This window comes from Vulpes lagopus, chromosome 7 (genome assembly GCF_018345385.1).
Source record: "Vulpes lagopus strain Blue_001 chromosome 7, ASM1834538v1, whole genome shotgun sequence".
NCBI classification, from domain to species: Eukaryota; Metazoa; Chordata; class Mammalia; order Carnivora; family Canidae; genus Vulpes; species Vulpes lagopus.
The window spans coordinates 12,927,315-12,951,088 of record NC_054830.1 but is presented as its reverse complement, the minus strand read 5'-3'; the positions used below and the strand labels follow the sequence as shown (position 1 = coordinate 12,951,088).

The window sequence follows — 23,774 nt, the reverse complement described above, 5'->3', positions numbered from 1 at the left end:
CCCCCAACCTCCCCACCTCCCCAGGGATTCTTTTTTTTTTTAAAGATTTTATTTATTTTTTCATAAGAGACACACAGAGAGAAAGAGAGGCAGAGACGTAGGCAGAGGGAGAAGCAGGCTCTATGTAGAAAGCCCGATGCAGGACTCGATCCCGGGACTCCAGGATCATGCCCTGGGCCGAAGGCAGACACCAAACCGCTGAGCCACTCAGGGATCCCCTGGAATCTTAAATCATAAATCAGATTGTGCTCCTTCTCTGCTCAAAGCTTTCTCATGTCTCCCATTGCTCTTTGAATAAAACTCATGGCTCCCATTGCCCTTTAAATAAAACTCTTCCCTGTGGCCAGGAGACCCCACATGATCTGTACCTCCGTATCCCTGCCCATCACCTCCTCCTTCCTTTCTCCCTCCCTCCCTCTGACATACTAGCTCATTCACATTTATGAAATACCTACTATGTGCTTAAACTTGGTACAGGGTGGTTCCCCCCCCCCCAGTGCAGGTGGGGCATTAGTAAGGAGTCCGGGGGTGGGGGAGACATGGGTGAGAATGAGGCTTCAGTGACAATAAGATGCCTATGGAGCCTCAGGTCCTGCTGGACTTATGTTCTTCCCCAAAGAGTAAAGGCCCAATCTATCCCTCTCATTCACAGTCTCTCTCTCTTTATTTCTCTCTCTGTCTCTGCATCTTAGACCCTTACCCATACCCCAAGCCTCTCACTCATCTCCCTTTTCTCTCACTCTGTTCCAGCCACACCAGCTTCTTTGATATTCTTCTAGTACACCAGGCATAGTCCTACCTTAGAGCCTTTGCACCTGCTCTGCTGTCTTGAATGACCCTCCCCCATCTCTCCCCAGGCCTGGTCCTTCTCCTTTGGGCCTCAGCTCATGTGCTATCTCCTCCCCAAGGCAATTATCCCATCTTCCACCATTCCTTTCTATCAGGGGACCCTCCTCATATTCTTCATAATTTTCCTTGATTTCTTCTGTGTATGTTTATTTGTTTGTTTCCAACTTTTGTGCTAGAACCCATGTCACTCAGTGGAACCTGCTGATAAGAGTAATTCTCAGCATCCAGATGGTGCCAGCAAATGCTTGCTGAACAAATTGATTGACATCTGATTCATATCTTTCCCCTCTGTGGAGCTTTGTACAGTGCCAGAAACATCAGATATACCCAGTAAAGATTGGGAATTTTTTCGATGACCAAGCATGGTTGCCCTGGGTTTGGGGCTCTAGAAGCAGCTCTGCTCGTTCCCCATTAAAAAGTTGAGCTCGGGGATCCCTGGGTGGCTCAGCCATTTGGTGCCTGCCTTTGGCCCAGGGCGCGATCCTGGAGTCCTAGGATCGAGTCCCACGTCAGCTCCCGGCATGGAGCCTGCTTCTCCCTCCTCCTGTGTCTCTGCCTCTCTCTCTCTATGTCTATCAAAAATAAATGAATAAATAAATAAACCTTTAAACAAATAAAAATAAAAAATAAAAAGTTGAGCTCAATAGGTGCTGTGGGTGGGGCTATGCTAAAGCTCTTGGGATAGGAAATGGACAAGTTTGGGCTGTTGGGGATTGCCAGGAGCTCACTGGCTGGGAGGTGTGTGTGTGTGTGTGTGTGTGTGTGTATGTGTTTGTGTGCACATGTGCACGTATGAGTTTCTTCCTTGTGTGTGTGCATAGACTTGTATTTCTCACCAGTTTGTGTACTATCTGCCATTATATGTGTCTTTCAATTACTTTTCTCTGTGGATTCCATAAGATGGTAAAAAGAGTGAAACATCAGAAGCCAAGAGAAGAGAGATGGAAAGACAGAGAGTAGTATGAATTTGCAGAAGATCTGAGTGTAGATGCATAGTAAGAGGAGCCAGGGAAGGAGGGGGCTGCAGAGAAGAGAGTGCAAGAGGAAGATGGAGGCAGCATGGCATAATTAAATAGAGGGCTGAGATAGCTCAAATAAATAGCTTTGGAAGTAACAGAGCTGTTGGTGGGAGCAAAATGGGCCAGTGGGGTTTAAAAATTAATTGGATCCGAATGATCAATTTATCAGAGGCTTTGGCAGATAGAGGGAGATAACTTATGAGCAAAAGAGAGAACAGGAGAGATTAATGCATATCAAACATACTGAGAGAATAAGAGGAAAAGTTATACAGGCAACCCAATTGATTCAGGAAATGTAATTGCTAAAATTTGCCACCCATGTTTGATAGAAGCAAAAAATCTTAGCAAAATGGAAATAGAAGTGGACCTCTTTAACTCGATTTTCTATTAAAACCCTCCAGCAGGGATCCCTGGGTGGCGCAGTGGTTTGGCGCCTGCCTTTGGCCCCAGGGCGCGATCCTGGAGACCCGGGATCGAATCCCACATCAGGCTCCCGGTGCATGGAGCCTGCTTCTCCCTCTGCCTGTGTCTCTGCCTCTCTCTCTCTCTCTCTCTCTGTGACTATCATAGATAAATAGAAATTTAAAAAAAATAAAAAAAATAAAAAAATAAAACCCCCCAGCAGATACCACATTTAGCAGTGAATATTGAAATGTTCTCTTTAAGCTGGGCAGACAAGGCAAGGATGTCAGTTACCATGGTATCTGAGATTGTACTGAAGGCACTGGCCTGCATCCTAAGGCAGGAAAAAGAAACGAAAGTTCCAAGAACTGGTATAGAGGAAATAAAATTGTCTTTTATTTTCTTAATTGCAAAGGAAAAGATTAAGTTGAAGAATTTTATTTATTTACTTATTTATTTATTTATGATTATTTATTTGACAGAGAGAGAGCATGAGCAGGGGGAGGGGCAGAGGGAAAAGCAGACTCCCTATACAGCAGGGAGCCCAATATAGGGCTCAATGCCAGGACCCTGAGATCATGAGCTGAGCTAAAGGCAGATGCTTAACCGACTGTGCCACCCAGGTGCTCCTAAACTGAAGAATTTTAAATTAAATCCATAGACACAGAAAGCAGATTGGTGGTTGCCAGGGCCTGGGAACAGGAGATGGGTAGAGACTGCCAATAGGGATATGGTTTCTTTTTGGGGTGATGGAAATGTTTTATTACTAGGTAGAAGTAGTGGTTGCACAACATTATAACTGTAAAAAATTGTACACTTCAAAATGGTTAAAATGGTAAATTTTGTTATGTGTATTTTACAGCAATAAAAAAATTTAAAATTAAGTGCTTCCTAGATACTCCTGCTCCAGGAAATGGAGCATAATTCCTCACCATGAGGGTGGGCTGGGCTTAGTGATTTGGTTATAAAGAGCAAAATAGGAAAAGATAAAAAGAATAACTTGACAGTGGATAAACTTCGCAGACAGCATGGGAGATGGCGTCTGCCTAGCTTGGCAAATGATCAAAGTTAACATCCCCTGTGATGTCATGTAGGCATCAGGGACCTTTGGTGACAATGAAGGAACCTGATCTCTGTGATCTTCCCCCTAAAGTCCATAACCCCAGTCTAATAATGAGAAAACATTAGATAAGCCCAAATCAAGGGGCTTTCTGCAAAATTCCTGACGAGTACTCTTTAAATACATTGAGGTCATAAATGATAAGGAAAGATTAAGAACTCACAGATAGGTGGAGACCAAGGAGATAAGATAGTTAAATATAATGTAGGACTCTGGATTGGATGTTGGACTAGGAAAAGAACATTAGTGGAATACTGTGAAACACAAAGTTTACAATTTAGTTAATAATAAGTGCTAATGTAAATGTTTTACTTTATTTTTAAAGATTTTATTTATTTGTTTATTTATTTGAGAGAGAGAGCACAAGCTGAAGGAGAGGCAGAGAAAAAAGCAGGCTCCCTGCAGCCCACACAGTGTGGGACTCCATCCCAGGACTCTGGGATCATGACCTGAACCGATGGCAGATGCTTAACCACTGAGCCACCAAGGCACCCCTGAATTTTTCCTTTTGACATGTATCTCCTGTAACCACATGTTAGATGTCAACGTTAGGGCAAGCTAGGTGAAGAGTATACAAAAACACTCTCTCTATATATTTTTTATCAAAGATTTTGTTTATTTATTCATGAGAGAGACACACACACACAGAGAGAGGCAAAGACACAGGCCTAGTGAGAAACAGGCTCCATACAGGAAGCCCGACGCAGGACCCGATCCCGGGTCCGCAGGATCACACCCTGGGCAGAAGGCAGCGGTAAACCACTGAGTCACCGGGGCTGCCCCAAAAACACCCTATACATTTTTACAACTCAATACCTCTACAACTTTTCTGTATATCTAAAATTTTTCCAAAATATAATGTTTATTTTTAAAAATTAAGAGCTTTTGTTTAGAAAATGATAACAGAAATAGAATGAAAACAGGCCACAAAATTGGAATTTTTTTTTTTAAAGCACACTTAAACCAACAAAGGGGGGCAGCTCCTGTGGCGCAGCGGTTTGGCGCCGCCTGCAGCCCGGGGTGTGATCCTGGGGACCGGGGATCGAGTCCCACATCTGGCTTCCTGCATGGAGCCTGCTTCTCCCTCTGCCTGTGTCTCTGCCTCTCTCTCACTCTCTCTGAATGAATAAATAAATAAATCTTAAAAAAAAAAATAAACCAACAAAGGATTCATATCTTTTTTTTAAGGATTCATATCTAATATGGTTAATGAACTACATACACATCAGTAGGAAATTATAATCACATTTCATTTATTTTTTAAAGATTTATTTATTTGAGAGAGAGTGAGAGAGCATACAAAGCAGAGAGGGGCAGAGGGAGAGGGAGAGAGAATCTTAAGCAGAGTACCCTGCTGAGCTGGGAGCCCAGTGATGCCGGGCTCGATCTCACAACCTTGAGATCATGGCCTGAGCTGAAATCAAGAGTCAGACGTCCAACTTACTGAGTCACCCAGGTGCCCCAATAGTCACATTTTAAAAAATGGATACAAAGGGGCGTCTGGGTGACTTAGTTGGTTAAGACTCCGACTCTTGACTTTGGCTCAGGTCATGATCTCAGGATTGTGAGATTGAGCCCTGTGTCAGGCTCCATGCTCAGCATACAGTCTGCTCGAGATTTTCTCTCTCTCTCTCTCCCTTTCCATCTACCCCTTCCCCACTCTGCTCACATGTACTCTCTCTTTCTCTAAAATAAATAAACAAACAAATAAATAAAATCTTTTAAAAAATGGATAAAAAACTTGAACAAGCATTTCACCCTAAGTAGAAATCAATAATCACGTGAAAAGGTCCCTCTCATGAGCAATAAGAAAGCAAATCAAAATCAAAATGCAGCACCAGTTCTCCCCCTCCATTTTGGCATGATCCAAAAACTGAGAGTATTCCAAGTGTTGATAAGGGTGTGGAGCAACTGAATGCTTATATGGTATGGGTGTGATAAAAATAGTTGGAGGCATGTCAAAAAACAATTTGATGTTATCTCGTGAAGCTGAGCGTGTGGGTGTCCTATGATCTGTCTAATCCATGTGCACCAGCCTACATTTCTGAGAATGATTATAAAAGTTTTTTCTAAATAAACTCAAAGTGGAAGCAATCTTAAAGTTCCCCAACTGGAAGATAGATAAATAATCAAAAGTATAGTAAACCCAGAGGATACTGTAAAGCAGTGAAAAATTCATGTATTACAGCCACATGCAGAAATGTGGATGAATATCAGCAAAATCATGTTGCACAAACAGAAAAGGTTAGTAAGATATGCAATAATTTTATTCTAGTTACATAAAGTCCAAAAACACACAAAACTAAACCACGTGTTGTTTGTTGATAAATATGTGGTAAAACTGTACAGAAAAATAGAACAAAAAACAAAATTTGGGATAGTTCTTTCTGAGAGGAGGGACAATGAGATAGAGGAGAGGCCATGGGGTCTTTGACTGTGGTGATAATGTTCTTTATTCAAGCGTGTCTTTGCTACCCCTTATTCCTTACCTAGAGATAATTGATACGTAATAGAAATTGAAAAAACAGTGAGAGTTAACAATAAGTGATAATATACATCACTGTTCCAAGTTCTTTCAGGTATTAGCTTACATAACATCTGTAATTCTGTGAGGCAAGTCCTTTTATTGTCCCCATTCTGTGGATAGGGAAAATGAGGCATAGAGTGGTCACATGACCACTGGCCCAAGATCATGTTAGGGATTAGAGGCAGAGTTGGGTTTTAAGTGTAGGCCTCATTTGCAACTGACAAGTCGTATTCATTCTGTATTCATGAAGCTCCTTCATATGTGCTGGGGGCAAAGGACTCTGTGGGGTTCAGCTTCTAGTGCCATCCTACACTATGAAGATGACACAGTGAACAGGTTTGTAGGACACTGGCACACATGGAACTGCCCAGGTAGATAAGTGGGGACAGGGCTAGAGAGCAGAGATGTGTGGGGGTCAGGGCTGAGCCAGGGGAAGAGTTGGAGGGCTGGGGAGTCCAGAAGATAGGGTCAGTGTGGGGGAGTCAGGGAAGGCTTCCAGGAAGAGGGGGTGTTCAAACTGGGTATTGATGGCTGAATAGGAGTTTGTTAGTTACACAAGGGAGTGAAGGATGGAATCCAGTATGAGTGTGTGCAAAGATCCACAGGCTGAGTGGCTTAAAGAGTGAAAGATACTCAGAAGGAGACCTAGACAGGGAGCGGCAGAGACAGAGACTGGATAGAGAGAGGCTCGGAGGGAGACACATGACCAAAAGGAGGAGACAAAAAGAGTAACAGAGGGACACAGGGAGAGAAAGAGATAGAGAAACAGGCAAGAAGACAGACACAGAGCTAGAGACAGAGGAAAAGAGGGAAAGCCAAGAGACAGCAGAAGACTCAAGAGAGAGCCAGAGAACCCACAGAGACTCCAGGAGAGATGGGAACGCGCAGAGCCAGCAGGGAGGCTGAGCGGGGCCGTTCTCTGTCCTCTCGGTCCCGGAGCCCTGGGGGCGGGGAGCCCCACCCGGGGAGCCCCGCCCGGCGCCGGCCCTTTAACGCTCCCCCAAGCCTGCAGCGCCCCCGCCCCATCAGGCGTCCCCGGCTCCGCCCGCCGGCCCCACAGCGGCACCACGTCAGGAGCTGTCCGCGCCCCCGGTGCTGAACCAAGATGGCCGGCGGCGGAGGCCGGGCCCCGGCGTGAGCTGAGCGCGCGCTGCAGCCCGGCCATGCCCCAGCCCAGGGGCTGCTAAGCTCTCCCTGGCAGAGCCGGCCCGCCGGCGACCGCGGAGAGATGTCTCTACTTTGCGTAGGAGGTAGGAGGCGAGGCCGTGGGGCTGGGAACCCGGGCTGGGCTCGGGGTCCGTGCGGATGCGGCTGGGCTCCAGGGGGGACGACCCGAGTCCACGCGGCCGGACTTTTGAGAGGGGCGCTAACCCTTGTAGACGCGTCAGGGCGCCGGAGGGGGTGATCCGTGCAGATGTGGCTGAATTTTCAGGGGGTCCTGGTGGGGGTCGCTGGGGGTCCTACGGACGTGGCTGAGCGCGGAGGCCCATGTGGACGCCAGCAGGCACCTGAGCCTCTATCCGGATCCCTGGTCTAGACTGGGGAGTCTGTGTAGACCAGGTGTGGAAGAGCTGGGTTGGGTAGGTAGTTCGAATGGATCCTGCAGGGTACTTGGAAGGAGTCCTGTGCAGTGAGCGGGGCTGTGGGTTCTCAGCGACGTGGACTGGGCTCCGAATTCGAATTCGAAGAGGCGGGCGGAGGGAGGGGTCCCCAAGCCCTGAGCACGTAAGATTTGGGTAAGGAGACTTGACCATCAGGACCTCGGGGAGCTCTCGGGATCTTCCAGCCTTGGGTGTGAGGAGTCCTGGGGAGGGGCTGGGGGAGACCCCTCCGTCCCGAGAGGGTTGTGATTGGGGTCTGGGGGCGCTTTTCCCATTAACCCTCTGGACTCCCGAGTGGGGGCTGGGGAAATCGCCTGAGGGCCTCCCCACTCCCCGCCCCCCCAGCACTCCGGGACCGCGTAACGGGCGGGCCTTCTTGGTCGGGAGCCGACCCCTCCAGGTGCAGTGCCCGTCTGCGCCCCTCCCCGCATGCTCACCTCACCCACTTTGCGCCGAAGGGAGGGAGGGAGGGAGGGAGAGGTGGGGTGGAGCTATTTTGGGGCCTGAACGCCATCTGCACCGAGGCCCACGCCCAGGCCCACACTCTGCGTTGGGGTTGGGGGGGAGGAGCACGACACAGGAGGGGGCATGATCCCTGCCCCTCACTTCTGAGGCTGGAGTGGGAGTGAAGTCAGCCCACCGGTCAGGCGTCCCGGGCATTCCTGCTGGGAACTCAGGCTCTGGGAGACCTTAGGCGGCGGCGGTGGTGGCAAACAGGGGCTCAAAGCTTATAGAGGTCTCAACCTTGGGTTTCGAGGACTGGGGTCCATCCCTCCTCATTCACACCTACTCCCCCCAAGAAGGCTGAGGTCGGGAAAGAAGTGTGATGGTCAGGCCTGGGATGTCAGGCTTTGGGAGATCTTGGGCAGCGGGGACTGTGTTGAGACAGAGAGAGAGAGAGAGAGAGAGAGGCAGCGCTGAACCCGGGTTTCCGCCTGGACCCCAGGGAACAGGCCCAGAGCTGGGAACCGCCCCCGCCGCCCCTCCTGCGTCCTCCCCTCCCCCTCTGTCGCTCCATTCACAAACCCGGCCCCGCCCGCCGGCTCCCTGCCGCGGCGACTTCCAGAGTGCTGTCGCGCGGGGCTGGGCAGGCGTGGACGCGGGGGTTCTTAAAGGGACCGGGACCTGCTTTCCCTGAGCTCATTCCTGACCGTGGCTGATGGCGACAGAAGGGCCCATAGATTGAAAGCAAACTACCCCCTGACCTATGGAGCTAAGGGAATGGAGAGGTGGAGAGGACCCCCTGGAACCGCCACGGGCGAGGCCTAAGAGAAGGCCGAGGTGAACGTCCAAACCGTGTATTGGCCTCTTCCCCTCCTCTAAGTCGTCTAGCAGTGAGGGCGGGGCGGGGCGAGGGGCCGGCCCGGGAGGAGGGGGCCCACGTGAGTGTTCCTGGCTGATTCTCTCCTCTGCTCCTCCCACCCCACCCCATCCTGCCTCACACCCTCCAAGTTGGGTTCCTCTGGAAGGTTTGCCGAGTTGTGTGTGTGTGAGGGAGGGTGAATCTCACCCTTCACTCTGACGCAAACTGGAGGCTGGACTGCGGGGGTGGTGCGAAGGGAGGGGGGAAATAAGAAGAGTGAGGCTTCCAGAAATGGAGGCCTGGGGGAAGAATTGTGTTGGATGATTCTGTGGAACTTACAGGAAGGGAATCACCAGCAGAGTGGAGGGGTGTTGCTGGGAGGGGCAAGGCCATGGGTGGAGTGGGAAGTAAAGCCCTGAGATATATGAGGGATGGAATAACGCTGGGAGAAGCAGAAGGGGAGATCAGAGAAATGGAGAGAGGGTGAGATACAGGGAGGGATGGTGCCCAGAGTGGAGAGGCCGGGGGCTGAAGGGGTGAATGGGATGGGAGAGGGGGTAGGGGAGCAGTGGAGCTGGGCTGAGAGGGCTTTCCATGGATCTGAGCTTATTCTTGGGGATGGGGAAATACCTACATCCCCAACCAGAGGCCCAATTACGTTTGCCCATATCTGTATACACATGCACTGAAACATTCATACACACACTCATTCCATGTGGACAGAAACAGAAATGCCCAGGATCCACTAAGGCTCCAGGAAGACCACATGCCTGTGAATGCAAGCTCATGGACACATGTGCACATTCATATGTGAACACACACATGTATACAGGACACAGCTATTCTTCCACACAGACATGGTCCCCGAAATATATGCATGTGTGTCCACATGCATGTTTGAGGACATGGATGTATCCAAACATGTTTGATCTACTCATGCCCTGACATACAAGCATGTACTTATGTAAACCCGTTAGGGCCCCCAATCCCAAGAAATACACATGTGTACACACAAGCCACACATGCCAAGGCCACATGTATATATGCATGATGACACTTGCCTGGACATTCAAAGCAGCCCCTTTGAGCAGGTGAATGATGATGTATACACACAAGTAAATAAATACACTTTCGATACAAGTGTATAACACAAACACATATACATACACCACGACATATGTTTCTAATTAACATATCACCTGCAAGCCCTCACATACCTAAACTCATGCATACTAGCATGTCCCACATACTGTCCCACATACCGCACCCCCTGACACATGTACAGATCATCACCTGCATTCAGAGGGTATAGGTAAGGTTATGACCTTATACACACACACACACACACACACGTACACATACACCTGCCGGCCCTGGTAACACTAGAAAATACACACAAATGCAAACTCTTGCAAACATACCTGACACCAACACATAGGAGACCACCTTTTACAGGTCTTGCTTCTGTCCCCTCTCATTTGTCTACTTGGAGTCCCATTGCCTCCTCCTCCCACCATCCACTTGCTAGGGCTTGGCAGAGTCCTGAGGCTGCAAATACCAAGTGTCACCTGGTTCCTCCACGAATTCATTCATATATTTACTCAGCAAGCATTATTTGGGCACCTACTCTATCCTAGGCACTGTTTCGGGAGACCCAGTGCTATTCCTGGCCTCATGCTGGAAGGGTCAGAGTGGGAGGGACAGGGACAGGCTGAGGGAACCAGGGAAGGTGGTGTCTAGGGTTCTGTTCCTTTGGGAAACCTCCTTTTACCCACCCCACCCCCACCCAACACTTGCCTGTGTTTCAGAAGATGAGGGGAAGCTAAGCAGAAGGGACATGGTGCTCTAGGTGGAGGGAATGGCACACATGAAATCACAGTGGTGGGAATGCAGGTCTAGAGCTTCCTATGTGCCTTACAGCATTTTGCTGGGCCACTCAACGTTTTTAAAGGCTCCATAAATATTTGATGAATGAATATTGCATATAATTAGCAGATGCATGTGAGGGTGAGTTTGCCTCAAAACTACTAATATCAACAACAAGCCCCTTTTATTCAACAGTCTACAAGTATGGTGTTGATGACTTTAATCCCCATTGCCTTCTTTAATCCTCAAGACACCCATTTTATAGATGAGGAAAACTAAGGCTCAGGAAGGTTCAACAACTTGCTTAGTGCCACAGAGCCAGAGAGGTAGCTGTCTGACTCCACAGCTTACTGGGAGTTGGGGGTGAAGGTTGAGCTGCTTCTTGGAAGAGGGAAGCCAAGTAAGTCCATTTCATGGGGTAAGAATCTGTCGTGGAATCACCGTCCTTCACCCATTCAATAAAGAGACGTGTCATTTCTTCCCATTCACTGTGGCTTTTCCTCTCTCCTCTCCCGGGAAGCCTTCACAAATCCCTCTGTCCCTGGCTGCCCTGTTTCTGATACCACCTAGCCAGGGGAGTGTGTATCTGGGTCTTTGTTCTCACTATACTCATAGGATAGTCTCCAGGTTTGGCTCTGATTCATCTTCAGGGCTGCAATCTTAGCCCCTTCCCTAACCTGTACCTCGCTTTCCTCCCACATATAATGGGCTTTCTCTGTGAGGTGCCAACCTGTATATCCCTGATCCAGAAGGCCTGGGTTTGAATCCCTAAAACCACCACTTCCTGGCAAATCTTGTATCCTCTTCTTGCTCAGTGTGCCCATCTGTATATTGGACACACTAATAACACCCACTGCCTAGGTTTGCTAGAACTCTCCAGTGAGATGAGGCACACAGAGCCCTTGGCCCAATGCCTGGCCTGTGGAAAGGTTCCGTAAGTGTGAGCCAATGACAGGAAAAATCAATGATGGTATTTTTATTAATGGGGACTAAAAGCTTTCTGGAAGGAGGTCCGTGGGCGTAGGACATTTCCTGAGAGCTCACTGCGTTCTCAGGCCTGAGGAGAGCTCAGTAGTATACAGGAGATAAAAAGGCGTGCCAAGTTCATTGGAGGTAAGCGGGCGGGGCCGGGGTTCAGCACCGTGGACAGAGCAGGGACAGTGTGTGCCGCACCGTGGACAGCGCCCGCCCCGCCCGTGCAGAGGGGTCAGATCTCAGGACAGGGCCGCTGGAGGAGGAAATCACGTCATTATTTCCCTGAACGCTATTTAATGAGCACCTACTATAGGTCAGGCTTAGTTCTAAGTGGCGGCAGCTGGTAAACAACACAGAAAGAAATCCCTGTCAAGGGTCTTGGTGCATTTGTGTTTTACACTGAAGTCTTCTGTCGGGCTCTGGCTTATTTCTGTCAATGGAGGGTAAGAGTCCTTGCTCTCACATGAAAGCCAGTGGGGCCAGTGTCCTTATCACGAAGCTCATATAGGCCATCGACATCACATATAAAATGCCTCAACATCTTAAAATCAATTTCTAAATTCTTTTTTTTTTAAGATTTTACTTATTTATTCATGAGAAACAGAGGGAGAAAGGCAGAGACACAGGCAGAGGGAGAAGCAGGCTCCATGCAGGGAGCCCGACGTGGGACTCTGGGACTTGATCCCTGGTCTCCAGGATCACGCCCTGGGCTGAAGGCGGTGCTAAACCGCTGAGCCACCCCGGCTGCCCAATTTCTAAATTCTTGATGTTTCCCTTCCCTCCTCCCCAGTCTTGTGTCTTCCGACACCCCATAAGCACATCACGAAGGGGGGCTTTCAGATGCTTCCCTCGACTGTTGGAATCTACTCTTCACCCGCCCCCATCCCAGACCTGGCAGGTCATCGAGGAGGTGCCCAAAGACCGGAATTCACCTCAATTAGAATCCAGTGTCATCCAGACCCGGGGCACAACCAAATAATACAAATAGTAATGATCCTGGTAATGGTAATGGTAATTGTAAATATAGTGGTCATGAGAGTATAATAATGCCGGTTCTAATAATGATGAAAAATAGAAAGGGGAGCAGGAAGAGGAGAGAATAAGAGGGGAGGAGGCAGGGATGAAGGCTCTGCTTTGCTCCATTTCCCAGATGCAGAAACTGAGGCCCAGAGCCTAGCAGAGCCTGTGGGAATCCCCGAGCCTAATCCCCTGTTCCCACCTTTCACCAATTCTGCCCTGGCCAGCAACTGCCTGTGTAACCACGTTAATCAGTCCTAACCAGTCCGCGCGGATGCTAATGGGCCCCCCAGGGCCGTGCAGGCAGTGGGCACCTCCCCCACCCGCCACTCCCAGCTGTCGCGTCGCCCACGCCCTCTGTGCCCACTTTATAAATAGCCCTGTGCGTGTGACCAGGAGCTCGCGGGGGGGAAGGGTGGTGCTTCCGCCCCGGTGACCCCGATACTGCAGCTCCGTGCCAGCAGCGCCACGAGAGCGAGCAGGGGGAAAGTGGTAGGGCAGAGATGTGACGACTATGGTGGTGAAGGCGACAATGACTCGTTTGCTGACAAGGAAGACAGAAGGAGAGAGACTTGGTTCCTTCTCGGAGCCCCACCAGCCCTTCCCTGAGCCCCCTCCTTCCTTTAAACCCCCTCCTCCTCTGAGCCCCTCCCCGGATGACACCCGCTCCTCTGCCTTCCTCCACCAAGACCTTCCTCCAGCTCCGGAGCTTCCTTCCTTAGTCCTCTGCCCTCCACCCCTTGCTCCATACCCCACACCCCCTCTGCATCCTCCTCCCCATGCTGCCGAGCCCCTTCCTCAATTCCCCATTTCTCTCTGAGGTCCCCTCTCTCATGCTGAGTCTCCCCCTCCTCCCTCTGAGCTCCCAGTGATGAACATACACTGATGTCCTCATCTTGGACTCACTGAAGCAGCCTGGGAGCTAGAGCCTGGCCTCAGCTGTCAGAGCTAGAGCCCCCGGCAATCACTCCACTGCTGGTGGGCCCCCGTGGAGCTCATTACCCTCTGGCCCACTGAGGCTTAAAGAGGAGGAAAGTGGGTAATCTGAGGGAGTGAGGGCAAGACAGAGACCGAGACAGATGGGGGAGAAGGGGAGGAAGAGAAACAGAACCAGGAGGAGGGAGACAGAGAGAGACACTCCATCCCCCACCAGGAGGAGATGGAGGACAGACCATGAATGACTGACCTCCCCTCTGAGCTCTATCCCTGGTCTGTAAAAAGGGACACAGAGCAGGAGCTGCAGGCCAGGGCCCAGGCCAGGCCAGGCTAGACACCAACCAGCCCCTCATCTCTCCCTCCAACCCTTGTCTCCCAACTCTGCCTCTCCTTTTTGCTGGCCCTCCCTAGTGGACATCTCCATGTCTTTCTTTCTTTTTTTCTTTCTTTCTTTCTTTCTTTCTTTCTTTCTTTCTTTCTTTCTTTCTTTCTTTTTCTTTCTTTCTTTCTGTTTCTCTATCTCTGGTTCTCATGACTTGTCTACCCCCTTCTCCTCCTCCCTCTTTTTATTTCTTTCTGCATTTTGATCCCTCCATGTGTTTGTGTCTTCCTCCCTGCCCGACCCTGCCTCTGCACCACCATCACTTCCACTTTCACAGTCACCAGGTGTTATAAGTGGGAGCTCCCCGAGAAGGGAAGTCTGTAGTTCCTGCTGGGTACAGTCCTAAGGGTCCCTGAGCTTCACGCAGCCCCAGGGGTGAGAGGCTGGGTGCTTGAGCTCCCTATGGGCTGAGTGGGGCTGAGGGTGTGAGGGGAGGCCAGTGGGATAGGAGCTGAGCATGCCTTCAAGAGAGGGGCCTTTGCACTTGCAGCTATGTACCTTGAATGAGAAGGTGAGGAAGACAGCACATGGTGACTGATTTTCAGATGCGAGAGAAAGGGAGACAGAGACACAGAGATAAAATACAGTGGGAGATAGAGAGGTAGAGGGAAAGCTAGATCTAGAAAAACAGAGAGAGATGGAGTGAGAGAGAGATGGAGGCCCAGAAAGGAGGATTCACTTGCCTAGGTTCACACAGCACTATAAGTAGAACCTGGCTTCACCTGATTCCATGCTGAACCCGCGCTCATCTCTCCCAATGTCCAGCCAAGGGCTCCCTCTGCACGCTAACCTCCCAAACCCAAATCTGGATGTGAGAATATGATGTACAACCCATTTGCATTTCAAGTTTAGGTCTTCTTGGGAGGGGTGTTGGCATTGACATAGAAAGGTTCTCTTTCCTCTGCAACTCTGGGGAGCTCACTTGGTGCTTCTGGAGGCCAATCCCCCCCACCCCACCAGACACACACACCATCTGTCCACAACAGGAACAAACAGTATTTACTGAAAAGTATTTAGAACTACTCTATGTCCCCCACCCTTGATGGGAATTCTCTCTTCACCGGTTTCACTCGGGTGCTTTTGCAAGACAGAAATTCAAGCAACGAGGACAGACAAATGAACTCAAGACGGGAAGCCATGGCATTTGCCCAGAAAAGTGCTGAACTTGACTCTCAAAAGAAAAGAAAGAATAGAAACACAATTTTGCTTCCAAGAATTTATCCTTCAACTTACTTGCACTTACTCTTCAAGACACACCAAAAAACAGAACGTTTCCACAAAGTGTGTAGAATACTGTCATTTGTGTAGGAAATTACGCACACATGCATATGCGCTTGCTGAATCAGAAACTGTCTATCTCTAGCACTACGAGGAGCTGGTAATGCTGATTGCACAAGGTGGGATCGTGAGGGTTGGGGTAGAAAGAGCCTTATTCTCATCGTATGCTGATCTCGTTTGCCTTGGCTTTTGTGAAATGAGCGTGTATCGCCTCCCCAAACAAAAATGTTCATTGAAAAGGAGAAAGGGAGATGAATTGTGGAAAGCAGGAGAAAGAGCTCGGTTTGGGAGCAGATACAGAGTGAGGGGTGGAAAATGATGCTGGGGGCAGCTGCAGGGTACAAGAAATGTTGAAAGTTTAATATCCTGTGAGAAAAGCCAGTAAAGAGTGGAATTGCTTTAAATCACTTGGGACTGTGGGATTATGTGAACAAGACTGGACCACGTGGAACCCTGACATATATTTGGATTTTGCCTTTCATAAGCAAGTTGGGCTGGACAGGCTCTAACAATCTCCCAGCCAGGCCTGGGATGTCTCTGTGTGCACTATGGAGCCACCTCTCTGGGCTGCTCTGTTCCACCTCGCCCAGTCCCCTATGAATATTAGACCTCAAACTCCTGGAACATTTGGTAGGACAAACTGAGCTGGATAATTGGGGGAGAAGTCTCACTGGCCTGAAAGGGGGAGGAGGGTCACTGGAGATTGTCTTTCTCCTCTCTCTCCCCACCTCTTTCCCTCCCCAGCTGTTCTCTCTCTCTGCTGCAATCCTGGAGGACTTCCTGTGGGAGGCCTCTCCTGCCCCCTACCCAGCTCCTTCTTTTGAATCCTGTTCAATTGTGGGTAAAGGCACAGCTGGAGGTGGGGGAGCTTTGGAGGAGTTTGATGGGGAGGAAGGAGGGGCAGAAATTACTCTCAGGGTCCAAATTTCCTTCAACCCCTAGGTCTGCCTGTGCTCATCTATCTGATGGCTTCTTTTTCTCCCTCTCATCCCTGCCTGTCTCTTCTCCTTCCTGTTTCTCCTCTTCTTGTCTCTTTGTCTCTGTCTCTGATCTCATCTCTCTATCTTGCTTTTGTTTTTGTTTTCTGTTTGGTCTCTTGATCTGTCCCTTTACTCTCTATCTTTGCTTTTCCTCTTTGTCTCTTTGTTTCTATGTCTCTCTCCTCCTGTCTCTCTTGTTATATCTCTATTTTGGTGTGTCTCTGTCTCTCTCTTCTCCCTACTCTCTCCCCATCTCCCTTCCCTATCTCTATCTCTCTCCACAGTCAAAAAAGCCAAGTTTGATGGTGCCCAAGGTAAGTGGCCTCCATTCCTGCTCTGTCCTGTGTTGTCTGTCTGTCTGTCTGGGTCTTGGAGAGATAGGGGAGTAGGTCTGACCCAGTGACAGGGGACTTGGGCTACATGTCTTCTGAGCATCACAGAATGTCAGACTTGGCCTATGATCCCAAAGTCTCCCCAGCCATCTCCTGGAGAATCCAGTTTAGTGGTGCTCACCCTGAGTCAATGGCTCTTCCCAGGATCCTAAGGGACAGGGTGGGGGCTCTTAGATCAGGCTACAGGTGGGAAAAGTGAGGCTCAGAGAAGTGAGGGGAGTTTCTCACAGTCAATTTTCTTCCACTACCTGGGGCCTGTCTTCCCAGCTAAAAACCAAGGTCATAGTCATTTCTAAGCAGCAAGATTAGGCATCCCAAGAGTCCACATCTTCCTGAACCGAGGCCCTTCCCTTGTGCTCTGAGGGACTGGCGGAGAGGGACTTGGGGAGCTGGCCTGGGGTATAGGCATAGAAACAGCTCAGTATATTGGATCTGGTTATTGGACTGTGGTCCCAAGCACTCAGAGATCCTGAGGGATCATAGCAGGGTCATCTAGAGCTTAGGAAGGGGCATGGGGGGTCCCTGAGCCACTGTACTGACTCCTGTTCTCACCACCACAGAGAAATTCAACACATACGTGACCCTGAAGGTGCAAAATGTCAAGAGCACGACCATCGCCGTGCGGGGCAGCCAGCCCAGCTGGGAGCAGGATTTCATGTTGTGAGTCTGCAGTGACCAGGCTAGCATGGCCTGGCACCTCGATGATCCCACAGAGCAGAGCTGGACACCTGCATGTTGTCTGGGACTCCACTTCCTCCTCCCTCAGTCCCATGTCCAGCCATCAGCTTTGCCTCCAAAGCACTTCCTAAAGCCAGTTGCTTCCCTTTATCTCCCTGGCCACCAGCCAGGTCCCCGCTGCCCGCCAGCCTCCGCCCCTGGCCTCCTGCTGCTGCCTGCCTCCTGCCTCCTAGCAATATGTTCTCCTCCAGGCAGTCAGGGGGATATTTTTAAAACTGCAAATCACATCCTGTCACTCTCTAAACTGGCTCATGGCTCATGGCTTGTGAACCTCAGAACAAAACCCACACTCCTCTCCACGACACCCTCTTTCTAGGCCTGGCCCCTGTGACCTGCCAGTACCTCCCTCCATCTCTCCTGGCTCACCTGCTCCAACCACCTCCACCTCTGGACCATTCCTCCTACATGTCCAGCTTGTGTCTGTCCCAGGGCCTTTGCACTTGCTCTTCTCACCTCACCCCCTCCCAGCAGGCTCCTTTTCATCCTTCAGGTCTCAGCTGTGTCCCCTCCTCAGGGAAGCCCTCCCTGACCACCCTCCCCAAAGTGCAATTAGAGAGTAATTTCAGCCCTAGTCACCAATTATTATTTTAGTCATCTGTGTAATTTCTTGACACATTTCTGGCCTGTAGCCCTGGACTGTGAGCTCTAGGAGGCTAGGGTCCAGTTGGTCTCTGTCTCCACTGTGAGTCCCGCTCCACATGCCAAGGACAAGGCCTGGCACACAGTAGGTGGTTCAATAAATATTTGCCTGATAACTAAATGAATTCATGACCTGGACCCTCCCCCAACCTGGAGCCACTCACGGCTTTGTATTACATCCCATCTTCTCTGATGATGACCAGCAACCTGTGCCATGTCTTCTTCTAAGCCTTTAATTAAATCAAACTTTCCCACAGCCCTGGGAGGGAGGATGCTATTCTGATCCTCATTTTAAGGAAGAGGAAACAGAGGGCCAGAGAGGCAAAGCCAACTGCTCAGTGTCACACAGCCTATACTTGGCAGAGCTGAGATTTGGACCAGGCATCCCTCAAATCCATCCCTGAGCAGAGTTTACCTGGGCACTAGCAGTGGTGGAGGCCATGAGACAACTCAGTTGGAATCTTAGAGCAAATTGGAGAAAGAGGGGAGGAGTTGGCCCTACAATTTTAGGGAAGATGTGAAGGGAGAGAGGCAATGTGGTCCCCAACTCCCTGAAAACCAGTTACTGAATGATCAGGTCATAGATATATGCAAGGAGAACATTCCTTAAGGTAAATCTTTGGTAAATTGGTGAATTCAGTGAACTGGACGTTCACTAAGGATTTCCCCCAAATCTGCATATTTCCAGGGTGTGGAAAGTGCTTAGAGGTGGTATCATTCATGTTCTCAGGAATGTCCCATGTGATTGGATAGAGATGAGCCTGGGAAGTTTGGAGGCATCCTGAATGCCCTTATCCTGGGGTGACAGGGAGCCACAGGGGGTGTTTGAGCCTCTTCCTCACTTAGCCAGTATGCTCAGGGTCTGAGGGCTCAAGGAAGGGCCAAGGGGAGGTGGGGTGCAGGAGATGTGTAATATCTTCCACCACTCCTTCCTCCCAGCTTGTAGTCCTGTTCTGCTGTGATACCCTGAGCATGTAACTTAACTCTTTGGCCTCAGTTTCCCTCTATAAAACAAGAACCACTGTGTTACCTTCCTGATAGGACTCACCCAGGCCTGGGTTTGAATTCCAGTTGGCTGTGTGTCCTAAGGCAGGTGAACTGACTTTTCTGAGACTTCACCCCTTCACTCCTACCTCTTCATGCTCCTCCCCGTCTCTCCACAGTGAGATTAACCGCCTGGATTTGGGGCTGACGGTGGAGGTGTGGAACAAGGGTCTCATCTGGGACACAATGGTGGGCACCGTGTGGATTCCCCTGCGGACCATCCGCCAGTCCAATGAAGTGAGTGGTGGACCAAGGGTTGGGGAGGAGTGACTTGGAGGAGCCCAGAGGCCAGTGGCCTACACAACAGGAATGTGTATCTCTATCCTCCAACAACATTTGTGATGGTGGCTCTAAAGTCACCAGGGCCTGAACTCCTTCCATCTTGTTGCTCTGCCTTTCTCCCTGGGCAGCTCAGGATGGCTGCTGGAGGATCCCCATGACATCTGCATTGCTGTTGAGGGAAGAAAAGGTGGCGGGAGGGGCCGGGGGCGGGGGGGGGGGGGGGCGGGCACCCTCTTGGTTAAGGACCTAACCTGGAAGCTGCTCATGGCACTTCACTCACATCCTATTGGCTAGAACTTAGTCATGTGGACACTTAGTGGCAAGGGAGTCTGGGAAATGTAGTCTTAAGCTACACAGCCCTGGGTCCAGCTAAAAATGTATTTCTATGGAAGGGAGGAGAAGGGGTATTGTGGGTAATTAACACTTTGTGCAGGGGGAAGGCTACAACAGACTGAAGGTAGTAGACAATGACCGTGGCCTCCTCTCTGGCCTCCTGGCCTTTCGTTTCACCCCTTCCACTCAGCCCCTTCATGCTGAGCTCAGCAGGATCTTACCACTCTAGGACCTTTCCTTGCTGTCCCTGTTCATCTCCTTTGGGAGGCCTTCTTGATGGCACTTGCCTGCATTGCCAGCCTCATCTCCACTCCCCACCCAATATTCACCCTTTGGAGACCCCAAAGATGGCCTCTGAACCTTCACATGTGCTGTTCCCTGGGCTTCAAGTATCCCTTCCATCATCCCCTGAGCCCAGCTCCCATGCTTTCTCTTCCAAGAAACCTTCCCTCATTTCCCTCTGAATACCCCAACCCCCTTCCTCCCTCTGGTTCTGTCCTGACCTCTCCAGGCTGGAGGTATCTATATCATGCTCTGTCTCCTGTGACTGCAGGACTGGTTTGTTCACTTGGAGTGGGGGGTTCTCCCCTGGATGGAGATCAAGGATTTTATTTGAAGCCAGGGTCTCATATGTCCATGAGAGATGAGGAATGGCTGTGTAAGCTTGGGACTACCCCTTTATGGCCCCACAGGGCCTTCTCTCTGGGTCCTTGCCTCTGAGTTCCTTGGATTCACCATGTTGTCCTAGACTGGAACCTTCTCTCTGAGTCTGTTTCTTTGTCTGTAAAGTGTGAGCATGACCCTGCCTCTTGGGGTGTGGGTGAGATGAGGGGAAAGGCATCTTCTGTGAGAGTAGGGGCCCTGTCAGCATACAGCAGATCCCTGTTCCCCCGGCATCACTTTGGACCCTGTCACCCCACCCCAACCCCCAGGAAGGCCCTGGAGAATGGCTAACATTGGACTCTCAAGTCATCATGGCAGACAGTGAGATCTGCGGCACCAAGGACCCCACCTTCCACCGCATCCTCCTTGACACCCGCTTTGAGCTGCCTTTAGGTGAGTGTGGGGCGCACAGGACCCTCACTAGACCCAGGAGCATGGCCAGGCCTGAATGGGTTCAGATTGACCTGCATTCTGAGGACAAAGTTTCTTGTCCCCAGAGGAGAGAGTTTCCCAGCTGCAGTGAGTCAGCGGGTCATGAGCCTGCCATGTGCAGAATACGCCCCGGCCACCCCCCTCCGTCACCAACAGGCAGCAAATGCTTCTTAACCCTTGGGGCTTAGGTCTGAGCTGCCCTGGGCTGATCTTTGGTGAGGTCTTAGGCTGCAGGATCAGCTGGGGGTAGGACAAGAGGCAAACAGGGACAAAGAGACATGTAGAAATAAACAGCGGCAGAGACACAGAGAGGCCTGTGGAAGCAGCTCAGTTCTCTCCACAGCATCTTTCCAAGAACCCATGGCTTCCCCGCCCTTGTAATGCTAGGATCTGGCTCCTCTCTCATCCTCTCTCATCCTCCATGCATTCCCAAGGCAGCTCTGGTGGGGCAGGGGGGGGAGTGGGACACCACGCTGTCCTCCCTTCCTCTTCCTCCACCCCCTTGAGACCAGCCCAGAGGCCGGCAGGATGCACTGGATGAAGGCTGAGGGGCAGGGAGGGGTTCCGGACTCACAGCCAGGGCTCTGCTTCCAGACATTCCTGAGGAGGAGGCGCGCTACTGGGCCAAGAAGCTAGAGCAGCTGAATGCCATGAGGGACCAGGATGAGGTGAGCATTGGAGGGGGGAACGCTTTTCTTCTTGTGCTTATCTCTCTGTCTCCTCATGTCCTCTGCTCTCTGTATCTGCTTCTCTCTCCACTTGTCGCCCTCTGTCTGTGTCTCTAACTGGACTAAATCAGGGTCCCATCTCAAAGCAATGATGGCGTCAGAGAACATACAGTCCACCACGGACAAACTATTTCAGTCGGCTCAAGTCCTGCCCTTCCCAGGTACCCTTATGGAGACACAGGGGCCCCACACCCCTCAACTCCTTGAATTTCACTTTCAGATTTTTTAAAGATTTTATTTATTCATGAGAGACACACACAGATAAGCAGACACATAGGCAGAGGGAGAAGCAGGCTCCCTGCAGGGAGTCTGATGCAGGATTCAATCCCCGGACCCGGGATCATGCCCTGAGCCAAAGGCAGAAGCTCAACCCCTGAGAGACCCAGGCGTCCCCCACTTTCAGACTTTTTAAACTTCTCCCCCACCAGCCCTGGCCTCTGTACCTGTTCTTCCACGACATTTCCCTTCTTCTCCTTGGCTCTGGATCATCACAGGGCAAAGACCCAGTGGGGCCCAGAAGGCAAAGGCCAGGAAGAAAGAAAGGGAAGACCAGAGCTCTCTTTAGTGGGAGTTGGAGTGTCAAAAGGCAACACTCACATGATAACAGAGCAATTTTTGTCTAACCTCATTTCTGACCTTCTTCTTTATGCTGCTCCCTGCCTCAGTTTACCCCACTGCCCTCTCTTTCCCCTACTTCTATTTGTTTCTTTCCTTCGTCCGTGTTTCTCACTGTGGTGTGTGTGTGTGTGTCTTTCTCTGTGGACTTCTGTATCCCTTCTCCTGCAGACAGAGCGGATTTGGGAGGCAGGGGGTAGTCAGGATGGAACAGAGCAGAGGACCATCTTGGTCCCCTGCACTCTGGCCCCTCCTGAGAGGAACCCTCCCTCCTTCCCTCCCTCTCAGTATTCATTCCAAGATGAACAAGACAAGCCTCTCCCTGTCCCCAGCAACCAGTGTTGTAAGTACCTCTTGATTCCTCCCTGGGCATCAACCGAAACCTCCTCCCTCCCCCACCCACGACAGTCCTGTGTAACAGGCCACTCCCCTCCAGAGGAACAGGTCCTAGGAGTGCACAGCGTTTGCTCACGGTGTAGTGGAAAGAAAAGATCTGGGGCTTGAATGTGAGTCCTGCCTTGCTCTGTGGTCACAGCCATGCCAGTGTCCCGCTCTGATCTGTAGGGTCCCCACTCTGAGAGCTGTTGAAAGGAGTCCTTCTAGATGTTTGAAAAACATTTTGCAGACTCTTTAATTCCATCCATCAGATCCTGGATGAGGACCTGTAACTCATTCAACAAGCTTTCACGGGGGTCTGCACAGACTCCCCCAAGCAGCCCACAGTCAGATGGTGCAGACAATCCTGCTAACACAGGTACAATAGGCACACCATCCGGGTGTGCAGTGGATGAAGGCTGCTTCATTTGCCTGTTTTCTTAGATAGAGAAACTGAGGCCCAAGAGGAGAAGCGACTTGCCCAAGGTCACACACCCAGTAGGAGGCAGAGCTAGGATTTGAACTCAGGTCTGAAGAACTCCAACTGTGCTTCTCTTTCCACTGCTCTGCATCTATTGATAATGATGATGATGATCATGTTCCTCTGACTGTCCCTCCATCGAGGCTGAAGTTTTCAGGAGTGTTTATCTTCCTTGGCCTTGTGGATACTCCGACGCACCCAGACCAGTTCTACATGGGCCAAGGAGATGTCTGTCCGCTGAGAAGTGCCCTCCGAGTCCTCCGGAGTGGGAAGGAAGTGTCGAACCAAACAGTCTCAGGGCAGAGCCCCCGCCCCCAGACATTTTGACCCCACCCCACCTTTCGACCTCTTTCTCCTCTTCCATTTGCTTCCCCATCCCCCTTTCATCCCCCTTCACAGTCTCCCCTGTATCCATTGTCAACCCCCCACATGCCCAGGATGGTAATGATGGAGCCTGGTGGGTGGAGGAGCTGGGGGACTGCAGTTGAGGGGCCCCGTTTCTACCTTAATATGGGGGTACTATTGAGAAAGTCCTCTGACTTCTCTACTGGGGAAGGAGTCCTCACTGCCCTGAGTAATTACTAATCCCCTCCCTGGTGAGTGGAGTCACTGAAGGATTGGGGTGGAGACAGTAAGAAAGTGGAGGCAGGAGCAGATGACAAGGAACAAACACCTGGAGAGGTGGACTGAAGTGAGTGGTGGGCTCAATTTGAGAATGGAGACCTCCTCCCAGCATTTACCTCTGAGTTCTTTCAAGAATGTTTCGTTACCTCCATTTCTATTTTTTTAAAGATTTT

General features: G+C 50.6%; 1 protein-coding gene across 4 annotated transcripts in view; it reads left to right on the top strand.

The window, feature by feature from the left end:
- Positions 1 to 6,985: 6,985 nt before the first annotated feature.
- Positions 6,986 to 23,774, top strand: part of UNC13A (unc-13 homolog A) — a 64,778-nt gene continuing 47,989 nt past the window's right edge. For all 4 annotated transcript variants that reach the window (XM_041760330.1, XM_041760332.1, XM_041760331.1 and 1 more), the window contains exons 1-7: positions 6,986 to 7,167; positions 16,540 to 16,569; positions 17,208 to 17,307; positions 19,188 to 19,305; positions 20,616 to 20,739; positions 21,373 to 21,446; positions 22,410 to 22,464. In XM_041760330.1, the coding sequence (XP_041616264.1) occupies positions 7,146 to 7,167; positions 16,540 to 16,569; positions 17,208 to 17,307; positions 19,188 to 19,305; positions 20,616 to 20,739; positions 21,373 to 21,446; positions 22,410 to 22,464 (523 nt within the window). In that variant the 5' untranslated portion in view covers positions 6,986 to 7,145. The remainder of the gene's footprint in view (positions 7,168 to 16,539; positions 16,570 to 17,207; positions 17,308 to 19,187; positions 19,306 to 20,615; positions 20,740 to 21,372; positions 21,447 to 22,409; positions 22,465 to 23,774) is intronic.